The 27,634-nt window shown below is 37.2% G+C and overlaps 1 protein-coding gene across 1 annotated transcript in view; it reads right to left on the bottom strand.

Moving 5' to 3' along the window:
* Window positions 1–27,634, bottom strand: part of TMTC2 (transmembrane O-mannosyltransferase targeting cadherins 2) — a 450,942-nt gene that overhangs the window by 75,627 nt on the left and 347,681 nt on the right. The window contains exon 9 of the mRNA XM_004602709.2: window positions 25,413–25,494. Coding sequence (XP_004602766.2) covers window positions 25,413–25,494 — 82 coding nt within the window. The remainder of the gene's footprint in view (window positions 1–25,412; window positions 25,495–27,634) is intronic.

Genomic DNA, 27,634 nt, shown 5'->3' with positions numbered 1-27,634 from the left:
CTTTTGGTACCAGCAACTGCTTGCAGAAATGTCACTAGACTGTGAACTAAGCCATAGCCCCATACTGCCCCAGGAAGGGAAATGATGCAATTTCTAACATAAATCTCCCTTGACTTAATTACTAAAATACTAAAATACAGATATCCTAAACTGCGCGGCTGCAATTGCAGTTGCGGCCGCGCAACTTCATATCTCTTCATTCTCAGCAATGGAAAACTAATTATCAAATGCCTCCTTGTCAGTAGGGCTGTTTCTTTGGGGGGAACTCCAACAACAATAATGAGTTTGTGTTGAAATATAGAATATAATCAAGGTAAAGAGAAAATGAGGTGAAATTTATCAGCTATGCAGGCGGAGATGGGGGGGTGGGAGGTATACTGGGGTTTTTGGTGGTGGAATATGGGCACTGGTAAAGGGACAGGTGTTCAAGCATTTGTATAAATGAGACATAAGCCTGAAAACTTTGTAACTTTACACATGGTGATTCAATTGTCACTGTCACTGTCATCTGGTTGCTCATTGATTTGTTCGAGTGGGCACTAGTAACGTCTCTCATTGAGAGACTTATTGTTACTGTTTTTGGCATAACCAATACGCACGGGTAGCTTGCCAGGCTCTGCTGTGCGGGTGCAATACTCTCGATAGCTTGCCAGGCTCTCCGAGAGGGGCAGAGGAATCGAAATCGGGTCGGTCTCGTGAAAGGCAAAAGCCCATCCGCTGTGCTATAGCTCCAGCCCAGGTGATTCAATAAAATAAATGAATTTATAAATAAATAAATAAATGTCTTGTAAAATTTGATAACAAGGAAAAAAATTAAAAGATAATTGAATGTCTGAATAGACACTTCTTCATAGAAAACATAGTCCATAAAATAAAGAAAAGATGCTTATCATATCTTTAATTAGGTAAAGGTAAATCAAAACAACAATGAGGTAACACCTCATACCTGTGAGAATGGTTATAATCCAAAATTCAAAAAAATTATTTTAAAAAATGAATGTTCACCCTTTGGATCCGGCTGCAGAGCGAGCATGATGGAAGAGCCCAAGGGAGCGCCCTTGGACTCCAGGCAGCCCACTGAACTAATTCCGGCATGGGACCAGAGACCCCACGGTGCGCTGAAACAGTGGGAACCGGGCATCCCCCAATTCTTTTAACCTGTCTCTCTCTCTCAACTCCTCCCTCCTGAGCACAGCGCAGGACTTCTCCATCTTATGAGCACCATAAAAGGGTAAAAGTTTGTAGTGATGTTATTTCTGGTTGTACTTTCCCTGGACTTTATACAGAAACCCAAAACCGCGGGGCCGCTTCTGCTGATACTAATGTCATCTTAGCATCAGCAATATGTAATGGTTCGCTTTTAATGGGTCGGACTTTTGTGGGAGATCCTAACAAGAATAGTAAGTCTGTTGCTGAAATATTGAAGGCAATCAAAATGGTAGCCATCTCTCTAGACTAAACTAAGCTATATCCCCACGCCAGCTGAGAAGAAATTTTCTTCTTTCTCGGGAAGAAACGCGGCATGTCGTCAACTACAGTGTGATGTCCATTAAGCAAACAGACCTGGTGGCGTGGGAATGGGATATAAGGGGAAAAATTATGTACATGGAACAGTGGGACGCTGGTGGAATCTCGAGCCGGAGCCGATACCAGCGCAAGACCTTCGGTTCCAGAAACTGCTTGCAGACACTCTACTAAGTAGTCTATCAACTAAGCCAGAGCCCCCCGTCTGCTGATGATGGGAAATAACCATCCTTTTCGGTTTTTTTTTCCCTTGTCAGGCAGCGTGGCGATTACTAAACAGGCGTGAACTCGGTGGCGCGGGGCAAGGGGGAAAAAGAAAAGTTATGTAACAAACAGCGGGACTTAATATCTCTATATTCTTAGTAGTGGAGAACTATCAAATGCCTCCTTGGCAATAGGACTGCTTTTCTTTTTGGGGGGAAACCCCAACAACGGTAGTGAGTTGTGTGTTGAAACATGGAATGTAATCGAGATAAGGCATAAACGAAGTGAAACTTATCAAGTACAAGGGTGGGGACTGGGGAGGTGGGAGGGGGCGGCAGGTATACTGGGGGGGTTGGTGATGGAAGATGGGCACTGGTGAAGGGAAGGGTGTTTGAGAATTGTATAACCGACATAATCCTGAGAACTATGTAACCCTCCACATGGTGATTCAATAAAATAAAAAAAAAATAAAAAAAAAGATTAAATTGTTACCCATACAAATAAAAAAAAAATGAATGTTCAGAGTGTATAGAGAAGTTTTTCTACAGCTTGGTGGGCATGTATATTGGACCAACCTCTATGAAAACAGTTAGCACTGTAGCACTGTCTTCCCGTTGTTCACCAATTTGCTCGAGTGGGCAATAGTAACATCTCCATTGTGAGAATTCTTGTTACTGTTTTTAGCATATCGAATACACCATAGGGAGATTTATTTCTACTTTTAAAAAATCACAATAAACCACCAAATGATTGAGCAATGTCACTTCTAGGTATCTAATCAAAGAACACAAAGACACTAATTAAAAAATTCATACATACACTTATGCTCAGTAAATTGCTATTTACAATAGCCAAGATCTGCAAACAGCCCAGGAGCTCAATAACAAATGAGGGGATAAAAACGATGAGTTTGGCAATATGCATATATAAAGTGGAATACTACCAGCTTTTAATAAAAATGCTATCGTGCTTTTGATATCACGTCGAATGAACAAACAACATGGAATTGCTAAATGAAATAAGTCAGAAGGCCAAAGGTAATACTAGATGATCTAGTTACACATGATACAGAAAGAAACAAAGGAAGGAAACAAGATAACATCCAATAAAAGCAAACCTTTTGATTCTGACCATAGAGTTGACCACCAATGTAGGGTGGGGGCAGGGATGGGCTGAAGGAGTCCATTGTACTGTGGTGGAAGGATGTTAGCACTTTGGTGGCATGTGGGGAATGGTATATTATACCCCTAAAACACACAAGCACTGAAACTCTTTTTTAACCAACGTGTCATAAAATGCGAATTTTCTTAATCTAAAAAATAAGTGTGGAGAAAGGGGATGGTTATACGGTGAAGGGTAGAACTGGCCTTTCAAAGGTAAATATAACCTTTGTAGTATATTCCCTAAGTTCTTAAACTTTGGTTGTGACCCCTTATGGGTTCATGGAGCTAACTGTGGGGGTTGCAAAACATTTGTTTTATTTTTATTATTATTATTATTTTTATTATATTTTATATGTTAAAAGGATTTAGAAAACTGCTGCACTTGTAACTTGTAGCCTAATCATTATTTATTTTTGCTTTATATTTCCTATTGGTTCAAGATTTTAACAATACAAAAATATTATAAATCCAGTTTCCAAGTCCTGGCGGTATACAGGAACAAAGAAACTAAAAACTGATAAGTTCTCTCTGACAGCTGCTTAAGAAGCCTATTATTTACTTTTCTCTCCTAATAAATAGTATGAATTATCTTGTAATTCAGAGGGAAAACACAAGAGGAAGATTTTCATCACAGAGAACTAAATAATCCATAACTACAATTTATATGTAAGCATTTCTAAAGTTTATTTGGTAAAGAGTGGTGAGAAAAATTAGAAGGAAGTGACAAATTTTTAAGGCCAGGACAAAGAGTTGTAAGCTATTTCTACCAAAAAAAAAAAAAAATCTAACATCACATTCGTACTGTCTCACCTGGTATCCTGGGCTTTTCTTATGTTCCAAAACAAACATTTTTGATAGGTTAGAAAACAGCTGTAGTTAAATTTATAATAAAAAGGCAAATTACTTATGAAATGTATGTAGCACATTAGCTCAACATGCAAGTTTATACGAACTCCAATTTAATGCTACTTTCAAAAATTAAAACAAGATTAATGTGTCACAAACTGAAAAATTTCACATAGAGCTTAGTGAGTGGTACTAGGGAAAAGAACATTCTTCAGTTAGCTATGCTTGTTACAGATTTCCTTTTGAGTTAAAACACTATTGTAACTGGTCTTCAAAGTATGCCTAAGTAAACACATGAACAAATATATTAATAGCTTATGTTCTATTTAGACACAGAATAAAATAGGAATTTATTAATATCATTTCCTTTCCAGATAGTTATTAACTTTGAAACATATGCTGCTTAGAAAAATGCAACAATTAGTTGAGTAATGAATGTTACTTTCTTAAAGTATATTACTCCAGTCTGTAGAGGGAAAAAGAGACACATGATCTCTGGTAGGATAAAAGATTTTATAAAGGCCATGCTATCTATATTGTCCAAACTGAGGGACACTGATCAGAAGCTTATGTAATAAAGGCAACTGGTACTCAGGTACTCAGTATATATGAACTGCCCAGGGCAAAGCCTTTCAGGCTTTGTCAATGTCAAGCATATCTTTAACTCAACGATAGAAAGGTGCAGTGACATTAACTGTGTAAGCTCAATAAAACAATAAAATCCATAATTATAAACAAATACATTATTTTTTAAAATTAGCTTTGTCATATAACGTGCATCTTACAAATAGCTAGCAAGGTCCACAAACTACACGGAATACTGGATAACATTGATTTGTCCTTACCCATCCAAGCCCCCACAGGTAGCTACTGTTTATTGTTACACCCATCGCAGTGCTCCAGAGGCACTCACATTCCTCTGTGTTTATCTTTAACTTCTCCTTTGTGCTCCGCTTCCCCTATCTGTTAATCACTTATATCCCCAAATCAGACCCCGTGACTCTAAAGTCAGATACTTCTAAGGACTGTTGATTTTGTATATGCAAGTGAATTGTTGCTTCTCTCTTTCCTTTATGAGCAATTTCTTTAGAGCAATTTCCTTTTTGTCTAGACACAGGAAGGCAGTTAATGCTATGCTTTTATAATTTGGGGAGTTAATTGACTCCCAATATATTTACTCCCGACAATATGTCATATTGACTCGACTTAACCCTCATTTGCGCTTAGTTCCTAGCATCCCAAAGAAGGGACTTGGATGGACCCAGGGCAAGCTGTGAGCTTCCCTGGCATTACAAAGGGACAGGCCAAGTGCCATAACATTTATAATAAGTTAAGAGCACGGACAAACTCATGGTCATGAACAAACTCAGAATGACCCAAAAAGAAGTAACGATAAAGACGCTACTGTGGTTAGGAAGGACTAATCTTGCCTGAGGACTGTCTGTAGTCTGGAATGTATGAGCGAGATATCCCCAGGAGAGCCACCCTTTAAAGCTTAATATGTCTCTTACTGTGTCCATACAAATGACTAGGAAGATTATTAAGAAGTAAATTTATTGTGACCATTCATGGATCTAGACTAAGGAAGGGGGATAGTAATTTGCCCTAAGATGGTATTTCGCCCTTGGGTGGATCTCCTTTTAGAAAGAAAGCTTGTCCTAGAAGCTTCTCCTGAGGGAAAGGCTTTACATATGTTGATTGTGCTACCTCACCTATGTGTATTTGGTACCCCTAACACAAGAGGATGGTCCCACAAGGGGTGCGAGGAGCTGGGAATGAGGGGAAAGGGAAATGGGACTGGGGAGCATGTTGAGACTGGAATACAGGCAGAGAGAGAGCCTGGGATAGGATGGAGATTAGAATAAATGGTGACTGACTAACCTGCCTGACTTGGTCCCCTCCTTCTTTCAACCATCTCTGTTGCCATCTGGATTGGGGGAAATGGCCCCTGACCACTGAACGCACGAGGCGTTTGCCACGCTTTTTGAATACACAGTGAATCACATTTTTTAGTATTACAACTGGTGAGTTAAAGAAAAATCCTCCACAATCACTTTATAACAATGGAATTCATTCGTTTTATTAACTGCTTCACTGTCACTGTCATCCCATTGCTCTTTGATTTGCTCGAGCAGGCACCAGTAATGTCTCCATTGTAAGACTTGTTGTTACTGTTTTTGGCATATCCAATATGCCACGGGTAGCTTGCCAGGCTCTGCCGTGTGGGCAGGATACAGAGTCTCAGTAGCTTGCTGGGCTCTCTGAGAGGGACAGAGGAATCGAAGCCCGGTTGGCCACATGCAAGGCAAAAGCCCTACCTGCTGTGCTATCCTCCAGTCAAATGCTCAGGGTTAGAGCATTTGACATTTTATTAACATTTCAAAAAAAATTACCACAACACATTAGCCAGCTACTTGCCTAATTCCCCTCATTCTGTTCTCTACAGTTCATATATCTCTGTAGAGTTCTGTGTTAATAAAGGCATGAAAATAGTGTGGATTATCTGGGAACTTTAAATAAAAAACAACCTGAATTTGAAAATCTGAAATAAATTGAAAATTTAAATAAATTGAATAAATAAATTTATTTGTGTAAGTTGAAAATAAGTTATTATTTAGCTATGTTATACAATGACAACTTGTTTGAAATGTAGTATGAAATGGGTAGAAAATAAAACAGTAAATAATCTAAGTCCCTAAAACCAACTTACACAGGAAAACAAAAGATATTACTCTTTTTTTTATTTCCAGGAGACCTGGCCCTTATTCCTGAAAGACATTACCTCAAACTCCTCCTTTTTTACAACTTCTCTCTTCATCACAGCACACCAAGATTCAGCCTCTGAGATGTTTCTGCTTTACTCACTGTAACCTGCTTCTTCACAGCCTTCATTGTGCGGAAATCCTGGCCTCTAAAGACCATAGTCTTACTGCTGCCCAATTTCTCATCCTATCTTGCCTACTCATTACCATTTTTATGTCCTTAAACCATTTCCTCTGTGGTAACCACTCTCCAACAGGGTCCAAATTGGATACGATTAAAATTGATTGTAATATCATTCACTAAAAAAACCAGAGCACTTTAGAATAAAAGAGAATGGCATTTTAAATGATATTGTAACAAGGGCACATAAACCAGAGATGTCTCAATGTGGGGTAGCAGGCCTGAGACTTTGACTAAATCCCCTGCCCCTGAAAGAAAGAGCCGGCCCTGTTTACAGAGGCTTCAGTACGCCACACACGTAGGCACTGTGGTTGAGGATGAGGGATGTAATGGTCCAGGGCCTAAAGTGGGGACCCAAAGGCATTATATTTATGTGTGCCCAAGAATAAGGAACTATGGGAAATGTGGGGGTGTATTAGACTACTTTGTATGGGTTAGCTAAACGCAAGAAAGAATGGTCATTTTACTATTGCTATCTGTAACACTTGGGCCATGTTCAGATGATAAGAACCCGATTTGGGGCCGTGGTGATGGTCCGCCACACAGTAGATAAATTTGCAGGAGGTGCATCATGGGTGCGTGTGGCCATGGAAGGAGTGCGAGAAAGTGTAACACAGCCACCACGCGGGGAGAGACATTGGGTCGGAGAACCAGAGATGGGTAACACCTCAGAGGAGGCAACCTAAGACAGGGCCGACCCCTAAGGCCCCAGTGTGAGGCTGCCAGGTGGCTCTTACATAAAACAAAAAGGGGGAGATGTTGGGGTCTCAGTAGCTGGCCTGAGACTTTAACTAAATCCCCTGCCCCTGTTGAAAGAGCCGGGCCTGTTTACAGGGCCCAGGGGCTTGCTCTAGCACTCCACCCACGTAGGCACTCTGGTTGAGGATGAGGGATGTAATAGGTACCATCTGCCCGAGCTAATACACCTGGCCCTGAGAGGAGGAGATGTAAATCATTAACATCTGGATTGAGCCTAACAAGGTAAAAGTGATGCATGAGGATCGCCCCTGAAATGTATATATAAAATACCCTGTGTGAGAGCTAATAAACGGATTGTTGATTGACCATTAGCTTTCCCCCCTCTGCTTGGTTTTTTCTTGGTGGCGTGAGAGTCCACAGGTGTGTGGAGGGTCAGGGCAGAAGCTTCTCCCCTTCCCACTCCCTCTCCTATAGGGAGTTAGTCTGGCGACCAGGGGGAGCGTACTCCACTGGCCAGGACCCCGACATCTAAGATGGCCACCCCACATACAGCATGTGCAGTAAGGCAGGACTCCCAATCTGTTATTTCTGGGGAAGGTTGTGGGGAGAGCCAACTGGGACACACCCAACAGTGCTCAGGATTTACACCTGGGTTTGTGCTCATGTATCACTTCTGGTTGTGCTTGGGGAACATATGTGGTAACAGGATTGAACTGGGCTGGCCATGCAACCATCTTAATTCCTGCATTATCTCTCTGAACCCTCAAACTATTCTTTATTATTGCTGAGAAATGAAATGCTTTTCACAATAAAGCATTGTCTCACAGCTAAGGAGCAATTATATTATCAAGAGATACTGTAGGCTGGGGCTGGAGCGATAGCACAGTGGGTAGGGTGTTTGCCTTGCACGCGGCCAACCCAGGTTCGATTCCCAGCATCCCATACGGTCCCCTGAGCACCGCCAGGCGTGATTCCTGAGTGCAGAGCCAGGAATGACCCCTGTGCATTGCCAGGTGTGACCCAAAAATCCCCCCCCCACTAAAAAAGAGAGAGAGATACCATAGGTGCTCTTCAGTGAAGAATATGATGTCTTATTGTTGAGTCTACCAAGATTAAGGTACTTAAGGTATTAAGATCATACTCCAAGATCATACTCCAAGATCCCAACGCTCAGTGGTAGGAGAAGCTACTAGAGCGTTGTTGTGAGGGTAGTGAAGAAAGAAGACAAAGCTGAGGCAGAAAGGAGGGCTCTTAAAAGTGAGGAAATATGAGGAAAGTGGGTACTTCAGGGAACCTGTCTATACTGGTTACCTTTATAGTGTTTCTCAAGCTTGCCAGAGTCATTGAGAGGACTTGAGAACAGAGAGCTAGATCCCATATCCAGAGTTTCAGGGTCTGGAGGTCTGATGCAGAACCTATGATTTATGTATTTAGCAAGTCCCTATCTGCTGCTGCTGCTGTTAAGTCTGGTGTCCACATTTTTAGCATTGTTTTTTTTTTCATGGCAAAAATAAATGTTTTATGCCATACCACAATATAGTACAAATCCTTTGTTTGGATTAACTACCAGTTAGACTGAGTTCTGGCTAATTAACTACATGTGGAATGTCCTTTTCAATATTCTGAAGTATAATGACTAGGTTAAATAAATAGCTATAGGTGCGAGACACATGTGAAACAATAAGGTATATTCATTAAATAGAAAGTTACTTTGTCAACTTCCTTAAAATGAGATTTTTTTTCTTTTTTAATTGAATCACCATGTGGAAAGTTACAAAGCTTTCAGGCTTAAGTCTCAGTTACACAATGCTTGAATCACCCATCCCTTCACCAGTGCACATATTCCATCACCAAGAACCATAGTAAACTTTCCCCCCAACCCCCATTCACCCAGTCCCCCACCCTGCCTGTGTAGCTGATAAATTTCACTTTACTTTCTCTTTACTTTGATTACATTCAATATTTCAACAAGAAACTTATCTGTGGAATTGATTTCAAGAAAAAAATCATTTCTCACATATAGTAGACAAGACACATTCTTTGATAATAGTAAAATTTCAAATAAAAGCCCTGTTAAATGTATTTTGGTTTCATGTGCACTATGTCACCATATTTTATTACTTCTTTGGTTGATAATTTGTCTTCCCCGAGTTAATAACTATCATCTAAGTTAATAGTCTCCATCCAGAAGAAGAACAAAGAGAAACGGAAGATGAAAAACTCTAAGGGGGAAAAATTATTTGAATAAGAAAATGAGGAAGCTATACAAAGAGGAGTCATTTCTTTTGACTTCACAGAGGGTTCAGATACAGAGTAAAGATGTTTCCAAAGGCTAAAAGAGGAGACGCAAAAAGCAGTTGACAATTTTGAATCAGCTGCTAATCATTAGTTGTACTATTTCTTCTCCAAATGAATGATTCTTTACTTTAACTGAATCATCTAAATTACTTGGTAGAATAATGTTTCAATATGACATATTTGTGAAGCTCAATACTTCACAATTCTAGGATTTAAATGCTAATCATTAGTTGTACTATTTCTTCTCCAAATGAATGATTCTTTACTTTAACTGAATCATCTAAATTACTTGGTAGAATAATGTTTCAATATGACATATTTGTGAAGCTCAATACTTCACAATTCTAGGATTTAAAGGCTATTTGAATGGCAAAAATATCTAAAATATAAGGGGGCCTTAAGCTATCAGATCAAATACTGCTTTGTGAAAAAAATACGACTACATGTAGACTGTATCACTGTCATCCCGTTGTTCATTGATTTACTCGAGTGAGCACCAGTAACATCTCCATTCGTCCCAGCCCTGAGATTTTAGCAGCTTCTCCTTACTCATCTTTCCCAATGACTGGAGGCTCTTTCAGGATCAGGGGAATGAGACCTGTTATTGTTACTATCAAATACGCCATGGGGAGCTTGCCAGGCTCTCTCGTGTGGGCAGGGATACTCTCGGTAGCTTGCTGGGCTCTCCGAGAGGCATATAAAACTCATTTGTACATTCAATGCAACTAAATTAAGCAACTAAAAATATCTGCAATATGTGTCATGATCTTACAGTTTCCTTTAGATAAAGTCATTTGTATACTTTATAAAATGTAAGGCAAATAAAAACTTTACTTATAAAACAGCAACTAAAATATCTCCAATAAAATTGTACCTTTTAGGAGAGGAGAGTCAAATTAATTAAATTATCTCTAGAATCATCTGACTTCTATCGATAGCAGCCTGTCTCAAGCCATTTTACCCCAGATTAGAACAATAACCTACAAATTATTTTCCATTATCTTGGCCTTAAATGTACACATTATTCTCCACACAGCAGAGTGATCTTGTTAAAATGAAGTGAGATTCAGCATGTTACATTTGATGCCAGGGAAGTTAACTTCTTTTCAAGGTACCACACAAGCTGATATTAGCAGCACAGAGTTCCTCCACTACCCATTTCCTCAGCCTAATTCTCTGACCTAGTCTCCTTTATTCTCCAACTACTCTCCCTGTAAGTCACATTCAGTCTAGCTGGCCTCTGGCTGTTAGCTTCTTGCTGTCTGTGAAGAAACAATCTCTGCTTCTGCTTTTTTATAGACCTTTCTCTCCATCTGAAATACTCTTGCTAAGATAACACAGTCGCTCACTCTGTTCCTGGAACGCCGTGGGGATTCAAGACACAGGTATTCAGTGACAGGCCTGAATTAATCATATATCTGTATGACTACTTGGTACATTTTCAGGAAAAAGCGAAAACCAAGACAGGATAGAGCTAGACACTTATGTATTCACATTCTCTCACTTCAAGGAGATTTTAGGCAGGCAGCAATGATGATCACACATGTTGAGAACAGCACAATTTTCCAGGGTGCTATTCGCAGGGAACTTTCCGTGAGCTAGAGGGGAGCAGCATGACATGACTAGTTTGAGTTCTCTGAATTTCTCGGAGAACCCAGACATGAAACATACCTTCTAAAATACCTCAATTAACTTCAAACCATTTGCTTAATATATATTGCATTTCTTTGTATAATATATATTGCATTATTCTTATGTTCAATAGTTTGGGATAGTGAGAAGAATATACAAGTTACTAATTCAAGAAATGTGTACTGTATCTAGCAAACATAAGATACAAAGACAAGAACAAATACTTATTCTTGAAGCAGTTTTAATTTAGTAGAGGAAAGAGAAGATCATAGGGATAGTTTAAGCATAAAATGTAAATATTGCTGGAGAGAGAGGTCAATGGTGGAGCATGTGTTTTGTATCCTGCACAGGAATATCCTATGAGCACTGCCAGGTATGCCCCTAAACAACTATATAATTTTTAAAGAGCGATACAAATTATCACAGGTAAACTATTGTATCTGATGGCGTTACTTGGTTTTATACAACTTAAATTAACACTGAATATGTGAAGAATAAAGAGGACTTGTCTGGATTCAACCTGACATTTCATAAAACATCTATGGCTATATCATTATCTGATTAATGATGAAAAAGAACATTATCACCCACCTATAAACAACTGCCTGTAACCTTTCTCCCCCGCAGATTAGATGATTAGAACAGGGAAAAAATTACAGGGGAAGTAATGGGAATTGCAGGCAGATGATGGTGCCAAGATGAATGGATAAAGGTAAACTGAGGTAACCTTGAGAGGCGCGAGAGGGGAGATGTGAAATCCATATCCTTAGTAAGACAGGGTGGGTGAGAGCAAAATGATTTACAGATTAACAAAATGATTAGAGATTTAAACTGCTGGCCAAAGGAGATACTGTTGAAGTTGTTTTATTCTAGGGGAATGAACAAATATATTTAAAGAGGGACATTTTGCTTCACCAACAAATTTGTTCCCTGTGTATATTTCTAAAGCGTTCCTTGCACTTTTGATATGTTTTCAGACTTTAAACCCAATGTCTCCTTTCCTCTTCATTCACTCTTTGCTTTGTGTGCTTGTAGTTTTGGCAGCCTCTGTTAACAAACACTCAGTTTATTGAGAGAGAAATAAATGTGCTGTGGTTAGGGGCCAAGTAAACAGGTGGCCAGGTGAAAAGGAAAGGACACCCAAGAGATCAATCTGGATGGCTCAGTCTGAGGCTTGGAAGCCCCAGTACTGCTCTTCAACAAATAGGAGGAATTTTTCTGAATTGGACAGGTATCAGGGTCAGTGTCTAGTCAAAGGAGATTAGAGGAACAGCAGGTCAAGGCTCTGTGTTCAACTGGAAAGGAGGTCAGGAAGGCTAGTGCTGTTTTATTAGATTTATTTCTCCCCTGACTTTTTCCGAAAGGGAATGAGATGTCAGAAACCTTTGTGGGAGTTATGAAGACTGCCACAAGGGGAGTGGGAATTAGAGTGGGGTAAGGAGAGGAAGGAGGGAGTCTGGGGAGGACTTGTGGAGAGAGGAAGAGGGATTAGAAAAAAAGGGGGAAGTAATGCTATCCCTTAAGAAGTTTAAGTAATATTTAGATTTAGAAGTGGTTGGAGTGCTTCATAAGCATATATAAGTTCATGCTAGACTTTCAGCAATCTGAGGGGCTTTATCACCTCAAGAAAGAGGGGAAGATAGTAGATGAAAAGTAGATGAAGTGACCAGTGCTAAAGAAAGACACAGGTAAACAACCTTGATTGTCTGAGGATACTGGGCACGCATCTTTGTTGGCTTTTAAGCCACACCCAAAGATGCTCAGGGGTTACTCCTGGCTCTTCACTAAGGAATTACTCTTGGCCGTGTTTCAGGGATGCCAGAGATTGAACCTGGGTTGGCTGTGTGCAAGTTGAACCCTACATGCTGTACTATCTCTCTAATCACAAATTAAACAAGCAAATTGTAAGGGAGTCGATTAGGTAGACAAAGAACCCAAATACAGATGCTGAGGTTACTAAAGAAAAGTGTGCTGCGGAGACTGAATTACAGTGGTAATAAGAATGGGGAGAGCAACTCTTTAATGTTTACATCCTCTTCCTCGAAAGAGCTGACTCTTGTGTTCCCATACTATCTTAACAGGCATTTCTGCCATGTTCATTTACTATTTGTCTGCTGAGGCACAAAGAAGATAATGGCAGGATCCCAACCCTTTGGAAACAATGGTCTTAATTAAGTAGAAGGCAATGCAAACTAAAATCTCAAAGTGACTTCCATTGCTGACTCAAAATAGCTGAAATAGAAGAAGAGTTATTTCTCACTCTCTCCTCTATTCCTGTACTCTGTTATCAGTACTTATAATCCTTGTTCTACTTACAAGCAATTATTGTACATCTGTCTCATCTCTCTGCATGTTCATGGATAAAGATTATCTGTCTTAGTTTCTAAATTTTCATTCTGACCCTTTCCCTCCTAATTCCTTCTAATTTGCACATCTTATCACAAACTTCTGTATAGTTACTTTATTTTCCAGGATATTAATGCAGTTACTATAATTTTAAAATTAGAAACTGACAAGTAACAATTTATTAAAGATATGTGGCATGGTAATCCCTTTATTAAATTGTAAATTAGTCTTTGTAACTTAGAGATAGCAGCAGTCACCAACAAATTGAGAAAATTAGTAGTAAGAAGACAACAAGAGGGCAAACAGGCATATTTTTTAAAAAATGATATAATTATTGATTATCATGGAAATGCCATTGTCCTGAGGCTGCTGCACTGGTGGGGACTTGGACCCTACCTCAAGCTAGCAATAAAATTCCTTGCCTTTTGCATCACGCAAGTGGTCTCTTACCTTTATCTTAACCCGGTACAACAATGGGACTAGGGTTTTGCAAATAGGTGTTGTTGACTCTGGAAATTTTACTCTAGAATCTTTAACTGGAATTTTCATTTCACAACTTTTGGAATTGCCAAAAGCTGGCTAATAGTCTTGGAGTTATAGAAATATATGAAAAAGAAAGGAGATATTTTCTTTCTTAAATGAAGCAATAGCACAGCGGATAGGGCATTTGCCTTGCATGTGGCTGACTTGAGTTCAATTCCTCCATCCCTCTTGGAGAGCCTGGCAAGCTTCCGAGAGTATCCCACCTGCATGGCAGAGCCTGGCAAGCTCTGCCCCCCACAGCATATTCAATATGTCAAAAACAATAACAACAAATCTCACAATGGAGATGCTACTAGTGCCCACTCGAGCAAATCAATGAACAATGGGATGACTGTGCTACTGTGCATCATGGAAATTAAAACGCATAAGACAGAGATCACTATGTAACAGTTAAAATGACCTACATCAAAGAAGAATGGAAATAACTGGTGTTGATGAGACGTAGTATGAAAGGGGCTCTCATTCACTGGTCATAGGGCTACTGTTTGGTCTATCACTAGAAAGAAAACTCCTCAGGAAACTAAAAATCAAAGTTCTATATGACTCAGTATTCCCACTTCTAGTATATACCCCATGAAAACCAAACCATCAATTCTCAAAGACATGCATACACCTATATCCATTACGGAATTATTCACGAAAGTTTGAAGTTGGGGAGGGTGATGCCTCCCATCGTCTTTTTCCCAAGAATTGCTTTAGCTATTTGTGGGCATTTATTGTTCCATATGAATTTCCGGAGTGTTTGATCAATTTCTTTGAAGAATTTCATGGGTATCCATATAGGGATAGCATTGAATCTATATAGTGCTTTGGGGAGTATTGCCATTTTGACAATGTTAAGTCTTCCTATCCATGAGCAGAGAATATGCTTCCGTTTCCTCGTGTCCTCTTTTATTTCATTGAGTAGTGTTTTGTAGTTTTCCTTGTAGGAGAGGCGGGGTGGACGCAGACTATAGATTGAACACGATAGCCACCCAGTATCTCCATTGCAAACCTTAACATCCAAAAGGAGAGAGAGAACAATAAGGAATTCCTTGTCGGGGGTGGGGGGGACATATAGCATGGGGGGAGGGACCCTGGGGCCATCCATCGGTGGAGAACGGGCACTGGTAAAGGGGAAGGGATGGGTATTTGAGTATTGTATAACTGTAACACAGGCACAAAATTCTGTAACTGTACCCTCATGGTGACTCATTAATAAAATATAAATTTAAAAAAAATAAAAGATTCTTGTTACTCTATTAAAAAAAAATGCATCCTGTGGGCGTGGGGAAATAAAGAAGCAGAAACTGAAAGACAAATGGAACCGGCAAACTGGTACCAGACATAAAATGCCAAACCTATGGTGGGAGGATGCTCAGCTCAAATGTTTTACAGAACTTTGGCTTTATACTGGCACTTGTTAAGTAGAAAACTGACTTGAGTCATAGTGAACGCAACACAGTAGGCAGCTACTCCCACTGTGGTCTGGGAGCAGCTAGTCTTTCAATGGCACTTTGGACCTGTACTCACTAGTTGAGGAGTATGGAGACTTTGTAAACCCACAGTGGTTGTGGCTACAACTGGCCTCAACTGGGAGCAGCCATTCATTTTTTTTATCTCTTTAAATTTTATTTTTATAAAGGTCACAATAATTTATTGCATTCGGTATTCCAACACCAATCCCACCGCCATTACCTTTTCCCACCACCATTATTATTATTACTATTACTATTATTATTGCTTTTTGGGTCATACCCAGCAGTGCACAGGGGTTGCTCCTGGCTCATGCATCCAGAAATTACTCCTGGCGGTGCTCAGGGGGACCATATGGGATGCTGGGAATTAATCCTTGGTCAGCTGCGTGCAGAGAGGTGAGCTCTGACCAAGGATACATGTTTAGACTTGATGTGCTTCTTTCATTTAACATACTACCAGCAAAGTTTCCTTATTTCTTATGGCTGAGTAGTATTTCATTGTGTGTGTGTGTGTGTGTGTGTGTGTGTGTATTACAATTTATTTGTTACTGGGCAGTTGGAAAGTTTCTAGATTGTGTCTACTATCAATACTACTATAATGGCATAGGTGTAATTGTGTCTTTGAGAGTAAGTGTTTTTGTATTTTTAAGATAGATTCCTGGAATGGTATTGCAGAGTCATCTCATAGTTTTAATTTTTCTTAAATTCTTCATAGATGCTGAATCATTTACAATCTTACCAAAAATCAACAGTTCTGCTTTCACTAGATACACACAAAAACTATTTGTTTCTAAATTTTTTTTTAATATGCAGACAATTTTCATGACTGTAGGTGATATCTGTAGCTGTTTTGTATTTTATTTACAGTCAGTGATGATGAACACCTTATTATGACAATTAGCCATTTGCATGTCTTCTTGAAAAAAAAAATTGTCCCTTTTCCACATTTAGGGGGCTTATGAATTTTTATTGTTGATTTTTTTTTTGTGACTGATCTATATGCTTGGATTTTATCCCTTTATCAGATATATGGTACACAAATATGTTCCACAATTCAGTGGGATGTTTATATTTTAGCCATAGTTCCGTAAGCAATGTAGAACGTTTTAGTTTGATGTAGTTCTGTTTGTTAATTTCTACTTTTCTTTGCTAGTGGAATTGAATTACTGAAGACAACTCAAAAGTCAACCTTACGTGTGTTCTCCTTATGACTTTTTTCATATTTTATGAATTCAGGTCTGATATAAAAATTTTGTTCCCAATTTCCCTCTCTTTATTTTTCCCTTATCCCTCTCTTTCTTCTTTATTATAGCCTTTATTAAATTAAGGAAAATTCCTTCTACTTTTGTTTTCTTGTGTTTATCATAAGTGGATATTGACTTTTGTAAATACCTTGATCTGTAACTATTGTTATGATTATCTGACTTTTTATTCTTCCCTTTGTTCGTATAATACATACACACACATACACATAATTAATTTGTATATGTGGAACAATCCTTATATCCCTGAAATAAATTCTACCTGTTATAATAAATAATATGTAAAGGTATTACTAATTTTGTTTCACTAAGATTTTGCTGATGATTTCCTTATATATGATAAAAAACTGTAACTTCCTTTTTTCTTTTGCATCACACCGATAGGGGTCACTCCTGGCTCTGCACTCAGGAATTACCTCTGGCAGTGCTCAGGGGACCATATGGGATGCTGTGAATCGAACTTGGGTTGGCCATGTGCAAGGCAAATGCCCTATTCACTGTACTATCACTCCAGCCCCTGTAACTTCCTTTTAAGTGATGTCTGTAAGTTTTTGATAGTAGCGTAAAGTTGGTGCTATAAAATCTCAAGAAAATTTATGCTTCTTAAGTTTGATTGAAGAGCTTGAGGAATATAGATAAGAGCTTCTCTTTGAATATCTGGTAAAATTCTAGTAAATCCGTAAGGTGTTTTATCTGTTTGTTTGGGGGCCACACCCAGAGATGCTCAGGGCTTACTCTAGGTTCTGTGTTCCGGAATTAGTTCTGGCAGGGCTCAGTGGGGCATATGGGATGCCAAGGATTGAATTTAGGTCAGCCATGTAAGGCAAACACTCTATCATTCTGCTACCCACTATCAGTTTTAAAATGTGTTTTATGCTGAAAAGATATTATATCTAAAGAGTATCATACATGGATATATAACTTTGTATATAATACACATATGAGTTTAAATTGTACTATAACACTTAAATTTTTTATCCAAGGATGATTTATATTTTAGTTAGAATTTATAATATTTTATAATAAATTTTATTATGAATATTAAAAAGCCAGTAATAAATACAAAATAATGAGTATTACAGTACTACAGATTTATAAAATTCTTATCAATTTTCTTTTCTTCAAAAATAATTCAAGTGAACAAAGAATTGAATGCTAATAATCAAACCATAAATCCTATAAAGACATCTTCCCTTACTTTCAACTCTTCATGTCTTCTAAATAAATAGGAAAAATTATCAGATGAACAAAGATTGCTTCATCATTTGATGAGCCTTGGTCTTTAATCAGGTGCCCTTGTTTTACAAGTAGAAATAATATTCACCTCTGAATGTCCCTAATGATGATAAAAGAAAAGCAATTTCTAGAGTCCAGTGATTCTGATACATATTGCATCACCTATTAGAAAAAACAGCCCACACATATGGAAGAGACCTCTGTTCATGTCTGTTATAACAGACAGTGACAGAATGGCTTTGTAGTCAGGAGTGCTTTTGTTTCAAAGCTGTCTCTACTATTGATTGGCACTGAAATCTTACAGTAGGTAACTGCATTTCTCTCATCTGTAGAATAGTCAGGCAATCTCCCCATTGTACTTTTGTGGGGATTAAATGAGACTCTGTCCTGAGGACCCTTCCCAGAAAAAAAGAAATACAATGACTTAGAAAAAAATTACTAGGCAGATACTCTAATCATATATTGTGTAATAGTTTCTGTAATCAGAGCAATAAAGGGACAAACACAATGATACTTTTAAGAAAATATTTTGCTCTTATGTATTAAATATTTATAATCTAAATGCAGTTTTCAGGATTTACTAAAACTGTACTGTAATTTTGAACCAAGGAAATATCATTATTCAGTTTATTATTTAATCTTTAAAATGATACTTTGCAATTCGGAAGTGATTAAAAATGAGGTAACATAGTTAACCTCAGATCACTACTATATTCTAATTAGTTTTAATTATAAGTAACTAAAAGAATTAACTCTCATTAATTCAATCTATTATATATAGTCAATCTGTTTGTTTCAGAGTTCACTGCTAAATACTCGAATTTGATTTTAACAATTTACTCTTGTGCCTACTTCTAGAATGAAAACTGTGCTGAAGAAAACACATTATAATATCAACAGCAGAAAAGCTCAAACTTAAAAAAATTTTAAAACTGAAATTAAAGTTTTTTCTGTACCACGGAAGTTGAAAGTTTCTTATTTAGTGAGTCTGTTGAAATTCTGTCATTCTATTATTCCTATAGTCAAATGTAATGGGAACCTTACCATAAGGGGGCAAGGGGAGGAAGAGGATTTGAGGGAGGAGAAGGGGAGATGGAGAGGGATGAAGATGAGGAGGAAGGGGAGGAGGAGATGGAAGGCAAAGAGGAAGAGGAGAAAGAAGGCAAAGAGAGGAGGAGGAAAAGCAGGAGAAGGAAGAGGAAGAGGGAAGAAGGAAAAGGAGAAAAGCAGGAGGAGGAGGAGGATGACAAAGAAAAAAGACAACAAAAATGACCACAAAGAAAAGACTAAGTAGAAGGTAACTAAAGTCATAAATTCAGTCAAATGTTTTCAAGATACTAAAATTGGTAGTAGGATCAAATGAATAATAATGATTCATAGAATATACATCTTTTTCAATCCGAGACTTTTCTGTTTGCTAAGAGGAAGAATGACAAAATGACTGTGCCTTTCATCACTGCTAGAAATGATTTAATCGTTATTGAAATCAACTTTCCATTCCCAGTGCTTAAATTCTCTCTTATAAATCCTTATAAGTCCACGCTTGAAAAAATCATCGGTAGACACTCACTTGAGAAGCTAGCACTTATTTGTTTCCTTTATGAAAAAGAGAAAGCCCGGCTCCCTATAAGAAGCCAGAATATCTTCCCACAGGTTCTAGCCATGGCTTCTGCAGCAAGCATTTTCTCAGTTTTAGTAGGTGAGATACTACCCACTTCAATATAGCAGAGTTTTTCTGTATCATGATCCCCCAGGTCAAGATCATTAACTTATCACATGCCCTTTTAAAACTATAAACCGCTGTTTAATAATAATTTTTGGTTCTCTGACAAAGTGGAAGACTCTGCCACAGAGGCGGGGTGGGGTGGGATGGGGGGGCGGGATTGAGGGTGGGAGGGATACTGGGTTCATTGGTGGTGGAGAATGGACACTGGTTGAGGAATGGGTTCTCAAACATTGTATGAGAGAAACACAAGCATGAAGATGGGTAAATTTGTAACTGTACCCTCACGGTGACTCACTTATTAAAAAAATAAAATAAAAAGTTTTGTTTCTCTATCCCCATTTGCAAGTTTCATTGAAGTCTGTCTTTTTCCTGCTGTGACAATATATAATAAGTTCATCTCAAGAGCTACTTAATAAATACTGTGCTGAGTCTGGAGATGAGAAATTCAATACTCATCCTCAATAGCTGAACTGTTGGAAATGAGTATCACTTAGAAAATATTGATAATAAGAAACTAAGACTAAAAGCTTTGTAATTATAAATGCATATAAGAAGTAGATAGGAAAAGAAGAAAACTGTCTAGAACCTACAGAACAGAGTATGTCTTTCTTCTCAAATATTCATCTGTCTATTTCCTTGTAAATTGTTATGCTTTTATGCTCACTATCCAAGGAATTCTCATCTGTCCAGATTTATTCATACTAGGTTCTTACGCACAAATGTTCACTGACTAAAGTTATTTCAAAGTACATTAAATTTATTGCTAAGCATGCAAAGACAAATTTATAGCATAGTCTTTTTTGACAGAAAGTTTTTTCTAATTTTTTTTTTTTAAAGAATGAACTTCTTGCCTATCCTTTGATCTTTTGGGAAGAGCCCCTAATAAAGTCATAATGTTTCCGTTGAAGGTTTTTATTTAATTATAAACCCACAGGAGACACTGAGACCTCAAATTCCAATCTTTAACATTTTGAACTACATTCCACGAAAATTCATACAAATATGGTAGCACACTGAAAGCTGGGTGTCAGATGAATACAATCTTACTCTCCTACTGACACCTTAGTTCAAAAATAATTTTTACATAATTCCTAAAGTTTCTGGTGATAGACAAATAATTGAATATATATTTGAAACACCATTAAAACCAATGCTGGAAAAAATTTTCAGTCTTCACTGTACAATTGAGTCTTTCAAATCCTAGAGATTATAGGTTCCACAAAGCCCTACATTTAACCAGTTTACTGAAACAGTCATATAAATCCACCCAACTTCCTTCCTTACAAGCAATATGAAGACCAAATGACAAATTACAAGCTACCCTCTCCCCTTCTGGCATAAAACTGTGGACTCAAAAAACAAATAACTGATAGTGTTTTAAAATACTGCCTTTCAAATTACCACTGCAGCTGATACAAACTCCTGTAATTTATTCTATCTTGTCTCCACTGGAGAGTATTTTCTAAGTCTCCAATATCTTAAATAAGCAAATCAAAAGCACATAGTTATCCGGGAGGATACATTTCCATAAGCCGAAACACCCACTCTGGCATTTTCATTGGCATTTGCAAGTGCATTAAAATAAAGACTCAAAATAACATGTATATTTCATTTAAACATTTATTTTTAAACTAAGAAAGAAATTATTCATTCAGTTCATGGGTGTAAATACCCTAAAAATATCCATAACTTGCAAACTTGGCAAAGAACTGATGTGAAATTCACAGTATATATCTTCTTGGACAAGAATAATCAAAATCCATATAAAACAAACCAGTCAATTTTAGAGCTTCCATCCAATTCTAAAATGGAGTTTATCCAAAACTAAGCTTAACCAGTTTTCCCTGCACATAGTGTAAATATGGCAAAATGCCAGATGATGCAAAACAGGTATTATCTCCTTAATTATCTATAAATTTTCTCATGAAATGGACAATATTAAAATACATACTTCTTATAATCTCTGCCTTGTCCAAAGCTATCTCTATCTTCTGTCTAAAGCATAGCAACAGAACTTCTTTACATCTTTCTCTAATCTTGTTTTTCCCACCTTTTTTTATTGATGTTAGAATAGAATTTCCCATCTGGCTCAACTAGTTCAATCAACTTTATTCATATTCACCTTCTTCCTCTGCGGTGAAATAACACTTGTTCTTACCTGTGATTTTCTGAACTTTCCTTTTGCTGTCTCACAGCCTCTTACCTGGCTCTTAACATAACTTACTAGGTTTAGATTTAAAACATCACTTACTTTAAGATCTGTCACCTCAAAGCCTAATTTCAAAGAAAACCCCCCTTCCCCTCTCACTCCTTCTACAATAAAATGGCAGCCATTAGAAACATCTTACCTGTATTTAAATGAACAAAATTCCGGGTCAGAGAGACAGTATGTGAGGTAAGGTTCTTACACTGAAAATGCTCAACCCTGGTTTGAATACAAGGTACCCCAAATGGTTCCCTGAGTCCCACTGGGAATCATCCCTGAGCAAAGTGTCAGGTATAAGCCCTCAGTAAAAAAGCAGGTGTGGCTCAAAAACCAAAATAAATAAAAACGCTTCTCTATGATTGTAAGATACATAGGCTTATATTAATTGGCAATCTAAATATGTGTGCAAAAGAAGATACTTAATCAAAAAGATTTACCAATCCATCTAGCTATATATTTATCTCCCAATGATGTAAAAAATAAATTTAAAGAAAAAAAAGCAATGATAGCCATTTAGAGACCCCACCAAAAATAAATGACTTACAACTAAATTGAACAAGTCACCCCTATTTCTCTGTTTCAATGTGCCTACTTTACAATATGGGAGTTAGATAATATAAAAACTTTCCTCAAGATCTAAAATTCAGTCATTTGAAGTAGAGGTTCTCCAAATTCAAGTCACCCATATCCTTTTAAATGTACCTATTCTGTAAGGTAAAAATGAGAAAGGAATACTGAGCACTCAATTATGGGCTTCCTGTCTGTGGGTAATTGTACCTTAACCACTACTTTCTGAAGCCTCGCCTTGAGACCTTTCCATTTCCTACTTTAAAGTGAAATTAGTTTTTCAAGAGCAAGAGTTATTGATACCATTTCATAAAACTATATTGAATCATGCAGTAATTTTTTTTGAGAAATGAATATAGTTCCAATGATGCAAACATGTCAAAAATCTTAAAATAACCTAGAAGTAAGAAGAATCAGTTTTTACACATACATGTGCTATCACTTCATTCTACATAACATGCAAAATTAAAATTTTCTTGTTCCTTCTGTTAAAATTAAACCCAAAACACATATTATGGGAGAAATATCCCCAACTTTCACAACAGGAAAGAAATACAGGACTTTCATGTAATATAAAAATAATAGTGATAGCTGGCAAAATGAAGAGGGTAAAAAGAAGTCAGACTAATAAGGCGGCAGCTAGATCACCCAATTAATATAATAATAGTGACATTTTCCCCCAGTTGAAATGCAAATGAAGCAATGAGAATTTTGAAAAGAGACAGTGAAGGGGCTGGAGTAATAGTAGGAGGGTAAAGGGGCTTGCCTTGCATGAGACAGTCCTTAGGCACAGCACCAGCCACCTCTCACAAAATTTTTTTAAAAATAAAGGATATAATAAAATAATGAGAAACAACATTAGAAGATGCAGTAAGTAGAATTGGTTTCAGATAAAGGAATTACAAGCAGCAATAGAGAAAAATGACACTGAAATGAATTTTATGGTCAGAGGTACAGTAGGCTCAGGGAAAATGCTAGAAGTGCTTCCACGCATAGCAGGGATACCTGAAATTTTATGCAAGGGAAAAATTCTACTTTAAATTACTTCAGATAAGAAGGCCTGTAAAAATCAAATGTATTATATGGTGAACCTAAATGAGTTTACTGCTATCTGAACACAGCACTAAAAACCACATTGTGAGACAAACCTGGGGTGATTATACAATATGCTGTATAAAATTATATACTGTATTATGTCAAAAATATAAAGTAGCAAAGTCCTACATTTATAAGCATATACACAAAGCATAAATGAATAAATGGAATCCAGAGAGACAGTACAGAGGGTGCTTGCCTTCTGTACAGTGACAAATAGTTAGATCTCGGGCACTACCTATGGTCCATAGCACACTATCAAAGGCGATTCCTGAGCAAAAAGCCAGGATCAGCCCCTGAGCACTGCCAGGTATGGCCCCAACACACAATCCTTAGTAATGTGTGTAATAAATAAATAGTAATGGAATTATGGCTAAACATATTCTATATTCTATGTTCATCCTTTTTTTGGCCAGGGGGGCATTGGAGGCCACATCTGGCTATTCTCAGTGCCTACTCCTGCCTTCGTGCTCAAGCATCTCTCCCTGTGGAAAACTTGAAACCATACTGTATCAGGGATTTGGACCAGGCTTGGCTACTCTGTAGGCAAGCACCTTGCTCACTATACTATGATCTCTGGTCCTATTTCCACTTTCTACACTCAGTGCCCATCAGTGATGTAGTTTTATTAGTTGAAATGTGGCAGTAAAAAAATGTATTACAAAGATATCAGTTTTAGGGGGCTGAAGTGATAGTACAGCATTTGCCTTGCATGCAGCTGACCCAGGTTTAATTCCCAGCATCTCATATGGTTCACTGAGCACTGGCAGGAGTAGTTGCTGTGTGCAGAGCCAGGAGTAAGCTCTAAGCAGTGCTGGATGTGACCCAATATAAAAATAACAACAACAATAACAATAACAACAAAAACAACCAGCTTTATTTTTCAAGATTTAATTTCCATCAGCGCTTAAAGTTTACTACTTGATAACAACTGCACAGTAAAGCTAATAATGGCCCAAGAAAGCAATACTTCTTTTTCTTTTACACCAAAAATTGTCCAGAATGAATGATTTTTGAGCACTTGGTTAACTGCAAAACATGTACATCTTACTCAATATCAAGCCAGTATTCTGTACCCCTCTAAAACATGTGACTCATTACCAAGAGTAGAGTGGAGTGTGACAAAATTGTTATGTCAGTTCATTCAAAACTGAGTAAAGCTAAACTGAATGTGGGGAACATTATTTACACGCTTTAAATGATGTATATCCCTGACATCAATCTCACTTACAGAAAGTGAGTACATCCTTATCTTCCAGAAAGAAAGATTTTGAGGCCAAAATACAATATTTTACGACTTGAAACTGATAAATTCGATGTTTAGAATGAAGAAAGCCAGTATTTTGGTTACATATTATGCATCAGGCAAGGAATAAGATGCTTTCTTGATGAAAGAGACCTCATTTAAACTACATACTAAACCTGGAAAAAGAAAGCTGTGAAAATTCCTTTCCCTTTGATGTCCAATAAAAAAATTACTAATGAAATATAACATGCACGTTGTCTTAATGTAACTGTTTAATAGATGACAACATGGCTAAATCACTAAATCTGCAGCCACAAAGTCAGTGTCCTCACAAAATGTTCTTTGCCAGAAAAATCTAAATCTCATAGCAACATACATAGCAAATATGGGGGACATGGAAAAAACTACCAACCACTCACCATAATGCATGTAACAGTTTCCTTTGGTGGGATCCAGCTCAATAGCCTTCAAGAAGAATTTTTCAGCCTCACTCTTACGACCCTTAAAAAACAGAGAAAATGGATGATTCAGCAGTGGATCATGAGGGATTTTTCATCTTTGGGTCGAAACCAAGTACTCACTGTCTACTCAATAAACATAAAGAAATGTATTCCATTTTTATCTAAATAAAGATGTTCAAAGAGAGTATGTTGTAAGAGAAGACTGAAATCAGATTCTTAGGAAATAGCAAGACTAGATCGTGAGAGAGAATCCAAGAAGCTCAAAGAGATGAGGCCAGGAAAAGAAGAGATAAGATTAGAGGGTGGGGAAAGATTTTTGAGCATTTCAAAATGATTAGATGAATGGTGGAAAATATATAATTTGTTTTATTTTCTTCCCTTGGTTTTCTTTCTATCCATCTTCCTTGCAAGAGTTATAATATTTAACTTTTGAGATTATTTTGTACCAATTACACATTTTAAATTTGACAAAACTAAATCATGATTGAATCTTACCATGCTCTGTCATTCAGAACAAAAGTACATGCTAAACCAGGATTTAATTTAAAGCTAGGTCATTTTCCTAGCTACAGACTTAGCTATGGTTCAGGTTAAAAGGACCTATTTTAAACATTTTATTTAAATTAATATTTATTAATTATTTTATTCATTTTATTATTTATAATTATTTTCAAAATATTGTTTAAACTAATATTATATTATTTAAACAAATATGCCATAATATTTATAATTTATAAAATATTAATTGATTGCCAATTATTTATTAAGTATTTATAAATTATTATTTAAATTAATATTTGTTTTAAAACCTCTTATTTATATTCTTTTTTCTTTTTCTTTCTTTTTTTTCCCTACATTTTGGGTGACATCCGGCAATGCACAGGGGTCACTCCTGGCACATACATTCAGGAATTACTCCTGGTGTTGCTCGGGGGACCATATGGGATGCTGGGAATCGAACCTGGGTCGGCCACATACAAGGCAAATGCCCTCCCCACTGTGCAATAGTTCCAGCTTATGTATTTATTTTCCCTTACTTATTTTCTAATTGTAGAATGAACAAAAAAACTTCAGATGAGTGTATGTGTGTGTGTACACATGCATATGTGTATGTGTTTAGTGTGCCAAGGAGGAAACCCAAGGATTCACAAAGGCAAGACATGAGTTCAATCACGGAACTTCATTCCCAACCAAAGGTAGACATGTATAATTAACCCAGTAGTTGACATACCTTGTCAACTCTACCATCCCTCTACCATAAATCCCCTTCTTTTTTGTCAACTCACTCATTTAAAAAAATATCCATCAGTTGCCACATTTTTTTTAGCACTCAATCCTAGCTGTTAGCATACAGCTGTATCATCTGACATCTATAGCTCGCTTTAAGCAAATGATCAAAAGTAAGATCCCCATTTCTTTTTTTCTTATTTGATTTGAATAATGCTATAACAGACAGTAGCTCCTCTTTATTTTCTAAGTCTTATCAAATATTCAATAATTCAAGTACTATTTCCTGCACGATTACTCATAGCATTTTAAATGAAAAGGAAAAGACAGGAAAGCAAAAAGCAAAATTCTTCCTACATATATTATCCTTGCATAAGGCTAGTCAAATTTAGCAAAGACTTTACCAGGTTAAGATTCTTTAAACAATTAAATAATCATAACATATATTAAGTAGACTGGCACATTAGTTAGGGTACTGATTCAAAGTAGGCAAAACAACTCCCACACTTGAGGTGTCAAGTGATTCTTGGAAAAGTATTTCATCTCTCAGCTGTAATGATCTCTATTACAAAAGATGATTAGTAAAACATTGGGATTTTTTAGGGCAATCTACTCAATATAAAACAATACTAGTAAATAAATATCATTTATACATTTGTCAAACCCATAGAATATATAACACAAAAAGTGACACCTAATCCAAACAAGGACTTTAATAATACTGCACCATTACTGGCCCATCAAATGAATAGATATAGCATGAGAGCAAGTTGATAATAATGGAAAATTTTGATGTTGGAGGTTGAAGAAATACATGATTATATTTTTGCCAAAATTATTTATATAAACCCACAACTACACTTAACTTACTGAAATATTATTCTTTTATTTATTTATTTATTTATTTAGGCTATCCTAGCTGGGTTTAGAGCTTAGTTTAGAGCTTATACCTG

Source organism: Sorex araneus, chromosome 10 (genome assembly GCF_027595985.1).
Source record: "Sorex araneus isolate mSorAra2 chromosome 10, mSorAra2.pri, whole genome shotgun sequence".
In the NCBI taxonomy this organism is placed as follows: Eukaryota; Metazoa; Chordata; class Mammalia; order Eulipotyphla; family Soricidae; genus Sorex; species Sorex araneus.
The sequence above is the reverse complement of the archived record's forward strand: the minus strand, read 5'-3'. Positions and strand labels throughout refer to the sequence as shown.